General features: G+C 66.8%; 2 protein-coding genes across 2 annotated transcripts in view; one reads left to right on the top strand and one right to left on the bottom strand.

Moving 5' to 3' along the window:
* The first annotated feature begins 470 nt into the window (after positions 1-470).
* On the top strand, positions 471-1,458 carry MRPS24 (mitochondrial ribosomal protein S24). Its single transcript, XM_026085243.1, has 3 exons — positions 471-721; positions 868-979; positions 1,077-1,458. Exons 1-3 carry the CDS (start codon positions 593-595, stop codon positions 1,358-1,360), a joined length of 525 nt encoding a protein of 174 aa, XP_025941028.1. The 5' UTR covers positions 471-592; the 3' UTR covers positions 1,361-1,458.
* A 191-nt stretch (positions 1,459-1,649) lies between these two features.
* NPC1L1 (NPC1 like intracellular cholesterol transporter 1) overlaps positions 1,650-6,434 on the bottom strand; it is an 11,567-nt gene continuing 6,782 nt past the window's right edge. Inside the window, exons 11-20 of the mRNA XM_026085266.1 lie at positions 5,951-6,040; positions 5,668-5,858; positions 5,448-5,575; positions 5,238-5,358; positions 4,101-4,156; positions 3,862-4,012; positions 2,743-2,974; positions 2,188-2,301; positions 1,896-2,058; positions 1,650-1,765 (exon numbers count right to left, since the gene is read on the bottom strand). Of these exons, the coding sequence (XP_025941051.1) occupies positions 1,650-1,765; positions 1,896-2,058; positions 2,188-2,301; positions 2,743-2,974; positions 3,862-4,012; positions 4,101-4,156; positions 5,238-5,358; positions 5,448-5,575; positions 5,668-5,858; positions 5,951-6,040 (1,362 nt within the window). The remainder of the gene's footprint in view (positions 1,766-1,895; positions 2,059-2,187; positions 2,302-2,742; positions 2,975-3,861; positions 4,013-4,100; positions 4,157-5,237; positions 5,359-5,447; positions 5,576-5,667; positions 5,859-5,950; positions 6,041-6,434) is intronic.

A 6,434-nucleotide genomic window follows, 5' to 3' on the forward strand; every position in this document is an offset into this window, starting at 1 on the left:
GCATGGGGCGCTTTGGGGACAGCCGGCACAGGGGTCACCAGGCATGGGGTGCTTTGGGGACAGCGGGCACAGGGGCCACCAGGGATGGGGCGCTTGGGGGACAACAGCCATGGGGGCCACCAGGCATGGGGCACTTTGGAGACAACAGGCACAGGGGTCAGCAGGGGTGGGGCGCTTTGGGGACAGGAGGCATGGGGGCCACCAGGCATGGGACACTTTGGGGACAGCAGCCATGGGGGCCACCAGGCATGAGGCACTTTGGGGACAGCGGACACGGGGGCCACCAGGCATGGGGCGCTTTGGGGACAGCAGCCACGGGGGCCACCAGGCATGAGGTGCTTTTGGGACAACAGGCACAGGGGCCAGCAGGGGTGGGGCGCTTTGGGGACAGCGGGCACGGGGGCCACCAAGGATGGGGCGCTTTGGGGACAGCGGGCATGGGGGCCACCAGGGATGGGGCGCTTTGGGGACAGCAGCCACGGGGGCCACCAGGCATAGGGCACTTTGGGGATAGCAGGCATGGGAGACACCAGGCATGGAGGTCACCAGGCACGGGACACTTTGGGGATAGCAAGCATGGGAGACACCAGGCATGGGGCACTTTGGGGACAGCCATGTCTCCCCCTCCTTGTCTCCCCAGGTAGTGTCCTGGAGCCGGAGCTGCGCCCCCCCTGCCCTCGGCGCCCACCGCGATCTCCACACCACCCCCGTGTGCTTCAAGGTACCGTTGGGGCCAAGTTGGCACTGCCCTGCCCAGCTTGGCGTGTCCCCCCCGCCGTGTCCCCCCCCCACCGCGGTGACGCTAGGACGGCCGGGGAAGGGCAGCGCCAGCGCTGACGCCTCCCCCCCCACCTTGCCTCCCGGCAGACCCGAGCGGCGCGGGTGCGCGTGGGCAAAGGGGACAAGCCGGTGACCTACGAGCAGGCGCACGCCCCGCACTACATCGCCCACCGCAAGGGCTGGCTCTCCCTGCACACCGGTGAGTGACCCCCGGCGCGGCAGCGGCACCCCCCCAAGGGGCTGCCCGGACCTGCCACGATGGGGTGGGGGGACATCAACCCTCGCCCTGCCCGCAGGCAACCTGGACGGCGAAGCCGGGGCGGCCGAGCGGACGGTGGAGGACGTCTTCCTGCGCAAGTTCCTCTACGGCACCTTCCCCGGTTGCTTGGCCAACGAGGTGGTGCTCAAGCGGCGCGCCAACCTGCTGGTGATTTGCTTGGTGGTGTTGCAGAACCTGGCGCCCAGCAAGCTCTACTTCCTCATTGGCTACTCCGAGACCCTCCTCTCCCACTTCTACAAGTGCCCCGTCCGCTTGGAGGTGCAGACGGTGCCCACCAAGGTCATCTACAAGTACCTCTAGCGGCCGCCGGCTCCCCGGTGCCACCCAGGAGCTGCTGGGGTGGCGGGCGATGGGGTTGAACGCCGCCGAGGGGAATAAAACAGGTTTTGCGCCTCCCCCCCCTTGCTTGTGGCTCTTTGCGGTGGCGGATGGTGGGGGGACACCTTGTCCCCGCGATGCCCGTGTCCCCCGCGTGCCCCGTCCCCGCTCAAAGCCGGCTCCAAGCGTGAGAAAACGAGTTTAAATACAAGCGCAGTAGAAAAAGCCGCGGCAGGGCAGCGCGGTGCCCGCGCGTGGGCGCCGCCGGGGCTCAGTGCTGCTTGGGGTCCGGCACTGGGTCCTCGAAGCAGTGGTTGTCCAGGCCCTGCCCCGCGCCCTGCTCCGTGCTCTCCTTGGTGGTGGCCGCGGGCGCCCGCGGGCTGGGTCCTGCAGGGAAGAAGGGATAGTGCCAGACTGCGCCCAACCCCGGGGAGCCACGTGGGTCCTGGTGACGCCCGTTGGGGACACGGTGGGGGGCCGCGGGCACGATGGCAGGCGGCTCCCCACGGTGCCTTACCCACGTAGCTGAGCAGGACGGGGAGGAAGATGAGGCCGTGCGCCAGGCCGGCGAGGGTGATGATGAGGTTGAGGCGGAAGAAGAAGATCTGGATGAGCTGGGCCTTGGCGAAGGCCAACACCACGATGCCCGGCAGGTTGGTCATGGCCACGCCGGCCACCACCTGCGCCGGGGACAGGGTCAGCCGTGGCAGGGCCGTGCCACCCTGCCCCTCGCGTCACCCTGCACAGCCCTCCCCGGGGGCCAGGCCACCCCTAGGGGTGTCCCCACGGCCAGGCCACGCCGTGCCCACCTTGCTGCCCATGTTGACGGTGGCCTCAGCTGCCCGCTCCACGCGGCTGGGCTTGGTGCTGCGGCTGAAGGCGCAGGTGAGGTGGGACACGAACTCCACTGAGATGCCCACGGCCTGCGGGGATGGGGTGGTCACCAGGGTGGCACCCATGGGTGCCCCCTGGGCTGGCATGGCTGGGGGGAGTAGGGGGGGGTGCCCACCCCATGTCTGTGCCCCCTGCGTGACTCATTTCTCCCTGTGCCACCCTGTGTGCCCCAGGCCCCCGTGTCCCCGTGCCACCCTGTATGTCCCAAGCCCTTGTGCCAGCTCGTGTACCTTCATGCCACCATGTCACCCTGTGTGACCCAGGTCCCTGTGCCACCCTGCATGTCCCAGGCCACCCCATGTGCCCCCCCCCTTGTGACTTTGTGCCCATGCATCCCACATGCCTCTGTGCCACCTTGCACAGGTGCAAGCAGCCCTAGATCCTTCTGCCATCCTGCGTGTCCCAGGTCCTGATGCCACCCCATGCACCCCATATCCCCATGCCACCCTGCGGGCCCCCGTGCCCCGCACCGCGACCAGGTTGATGAGGGCCACGGCGTTGTAGGGGATGCCCCAGAGGGCCATGGCGCCCACGGTGTCCACAAGGATCATGACGAGGGTGATGAGGGTGGCGGCGCTGGAGCGCAGGTCCATGCCCAGCAGCACGAAGGAGACGCCGAAGGTGGGCACCAGGCACAGGGCCAGCGTGAAGAGGCCCTCGGCCACCACGCTCAGGTACTGCTCATAGTACACGTAGGTCACCCTGCAAGGGAGCATCACCGCCATGCCGGCACCCACAGGGGTGCCCACCCCACCTGGGTACCCCTAACTGAGTGCTGGGGTGCAAACCCTGACCCTGGCTGGGCACCCTAACCACGCACCAGGGCACCCATGGWGACCCTGACTGGGCACCCACGCTGATCCCAGCTGGACGTCCCCCTCCTCAACTGGGCACCCCTAACTGGGCACCCATGCTCATCCCAAACTGGGCACCCCAGACTGGGCACCCATGCTGAACCCCAACCAGGCACCCCTAACTGGGCACCCCTGCTCATCCCTCAGCTGAGCACCCCAAATCGGGCACCCATGCTCATCCCAAACCAGGCACCCCTAACTGGGCACCCATGCTCCTCTCAACTGGGCACCCATGCTAAACCCCAAAACGGGCACCCCAGACTGGGCACCCATGCTGAACCTCAGCTGGGCATCCCTAACCGGGCACCCCTGCTCATCCCTCAACTGAGCACCCCAAATTGGGCACCCATGCTCATTCCAAACCAGGCACCCTAACTGGGCACCCCTAACTGGACACCCATGCTGAACCTCAACCAGATACCTCTAAGCGAATACCCACACTTATCCCAAACCAGGCACCGCTAACCGGGCACCCATGCTCCTTCCAGCTGGGCACCCGTGCTAAACCCCAAAATGGACACCCCTAACAAGGCACCCATGCTGAACTCCAACCAGGCACCCACACTCATCCCAAACCAGGCACCCTAACTGGGCACCCATGCTCATCCCAAACTGGGCACCTCAGACTGGGCACCCATGCTGAACCCCAACTGGGCATCTTTAACTGGGTACCCACGCTCATCCCAAACCGGGCACCCCTAACCGGGCACCCCGCTGGGGGCGGCGGGCGCTTACGTGTAGGGGAAGACGCGGAARTCGGGGGGGGTGCCGGGCACCTGGCGCAGGGTGGCCGTGATGTTGTCGGCCAGCTGGCGGGCTGCCCGCAGCGCCGCCGTGTACTCCTGCGAGTTGGCCAGCGGCCGGTGGTACGCCATGAACCGCGAGGCTGCCAGGAGGGCACCGGCGTCAGGCGGGCACCCCAGGGCGCCCCGGCCCGCCCCCGCCCCCACCACCACCCCCCCCCACCAACTCACCCAGGATGGTGCCATTGGGGTCCATCTTCACCGAGGTGTCGTAGGCGCCCAGGCCGCTGCAGGTGCAGGGGGAGCGGGTGAGGGTGGGCACCCCGGCGGGCACGTGCCCAAACATCTGTGCCCACGTGCGTGTGTGCCCAAAATGCCTGTGCCCTGAAGCGTGTGCCTGTGTGCATGTGCCCATGTGCATGTGCCCAAATATCTGTGCCTGTGTGCATGTGCCCATGTGCATGTGCCCAAAATACTTGTGCCCAGATGTGTGTGCCCATGTGCTGTGCCCATGTGCATGTGCCCATGTGCATGTGCCCGTGTGCATGTGCCCAAAATACTTGTGCCCAGAAGCCCATGTGCTGTGCCCGTGTGCATGTGCCCGTGTGCATGTGCCCAAAATACTTGTGCCCAGATGCATGTGCCCATGTGCTGTGCCCGTGTGCATGTACCCAAAATACTTGTGCCCAGAAGCGTGTGCCCGTGTGCATGTACCCAAAATACTTGTGCCCAGATGCGTGTGCCCATGTGCTGCGCCCGTGTGCATGTGCCCATGTGCATGTGCCCACATGTGCACGTGTCCATGTGCATGTGCCCAAAATACCTGGCCCCACGTGCATGTGCCCGAGTATCTGTGCCCGCATGCGTGTGCCCATGTGCATGTGCCCAAAACACCTGCGCCCACGTGCATGTGCCTGAGTATCTGTGCCCGCGTACGTGTGCCCCCGTGTCTGTGCCCAGACGCGTGTGCCTGTGTGCATAGGTGCATGTGCCCAGTTTCCTGTGCCCACGTGCATGTGCCCATGCGTGTGTGCCCAAAATACCCGTGCCCATGTGCTGTGCCCACGTGCACATGCCCAAAATACTCGTGTCCCTGCGCTGTGCCTGCTGGCATGTGCCCATGTGCATGAGCCCAAAATATCTGTGCCCACATGGATGTGCCCATGTGCTGTGCCCACACGCATGTGCCCGAGTAGCTGTGCCCGCATGCGTGTGCCCATGTGCACGTGCCCAAAATGCCTGTGCCCATGTTGACGTGCCCGCACGTGTGCGCCCACGCCCCTACACCCGCGTGCGTGCGCCCAGATGCCCGTGCACCCGTGCCCACCCGTGCACCCCCAGGGGGTCCCTGCGGCAGGTGCCACCTACCCCTTGGGGCACTGCAGCGTGGGCTCGTCGGAGAGGAACCAGGGCAGGAAGCGCTCGAACTCGTCCACCGTGGGCCGCCGCGACACGTTGAGGCACTTGCCCAGGAGGCAGGTGAGGGCTTCTGCGGGCAGCGCCGGGGGCTCAGGGGTGCCCGCACCCACGGGTGGACCCCCGTCCAAAGCCCCCAGCCCGCCGCGCTGCCCCGCTCACCGCTGGTGGCGGGGCAAAACTCGCCCTTCTGGGGCCCGAACTGGTGCACCCGGCAGCAGCGCCCCGTGGGGTTGAGCCAGTCGAGGAAGTCGTCCACCCACGAGGTGGCCGGGATGGCCAGGTAGGACCTGGAGATGGAGAAGCAGCAGGGTGCCAGGACCTGGGTGCCCACCGGTGGGTCCCCCCCCCCAGCCATTGCACCCGCTGGCGCCCCACTCACACATTGGGGAAGAGGGTGGCGTATTGGATCTTCTGGGTGAGCGAGTTGGCGTCGCAGCCGGCRCTGGAGCAGATGGCGTTCATGCCGGCCAGCGAGGAGAAGTTGTAGCCACCGGTGGTGACGAAGTAGGTGGGCACCCCCACGGCCAGGTACTTGTTGAGGGCGGTGAAGTACTCCAGCATGTAGGAGTCCTGGGGTGGGGGGGGGCGACACGACACTCGTCAGCCGCCGAGCACCCGCGCCGAGCACCCACCGCCCACCCACGTCCATGCCCGGCACCCACCTTGGGCATGGCCAGCTCCTGGTCCAGCCCCACGGGCACCTGCAGYGTGAGGTAGATCCCGGCGCAGGACAGGAAGAGGAAGAGCAGCACCTGGCGGGGGGGGCACCCAGCGTGAGTGGGCACCTGGCACTGGGGAGACCCCACCACCACCACCACCAAGGTGCTGGGAGATCCCCCTCTGGCCAAGAGCTTCTGGGTGCCCAGATGTCCCACCACAAACCACCCAGGTGCCCCAAAAGTCCCCTTTGGGCCCCCAAGAGCCCCAAGTGGCCAAGCACCCCTGGGTGCTCCTGGGGTCCCTGAGCCTCCGGACCCTTGGGTGCCCCCCCGTGGCCTCCAGGATCCCCCCAGACCCTCCTTGGACCCCCACGTCACTGAAGGACCCCACCAGACCCTCTGGTCCAACCCCCAGGACCCTCTCCAAGACCCCAATGTCCCCCTACACCCCCCAGGACCCCCATGTTCCCCCAACGCCCCAGATCAC

This window comes from Apteryx rowi, unplaced genomic scaffold, assembly GCF_003343035.1.
Source record: "Apteryx rowi isolate R43461 unplaced genomic scaffold, aptRow1 scaffold_662, whole genome shotgun sequence".
Classification (NCBI taxonomy): domain Eukaryota; kingdom Metazoa; phylum Chordata; class Aves; order Apterygiformes; family Apterygidae; genus Apteryx; species Apteryx rowi.

Bases quoted from the DNA above. Each gene is read 5' to 3' on its own strand.
- MRPS24 (XM_026085243.1), top strand. From the start codon at position 593: ATGGGGCACTTTGGGGACAGCCATGTCTCCCCCTCCTTGTCTCCCCAG. The intron at 722-867 runs GTACCGTTGGGG...GCCTCCCGGCAG, and splicing joins CCACCCCCGTGTGCTTCAAG to ACCCGAGCGGCGCGGGTGCG. The intron at 980-1,076 runs GTGAGTGACCCC...CCCTGCCCGCAG, and splicing joins CTGGCTCTCCCTGCACACCG to GCAACCTGGACGGCGAAGCC.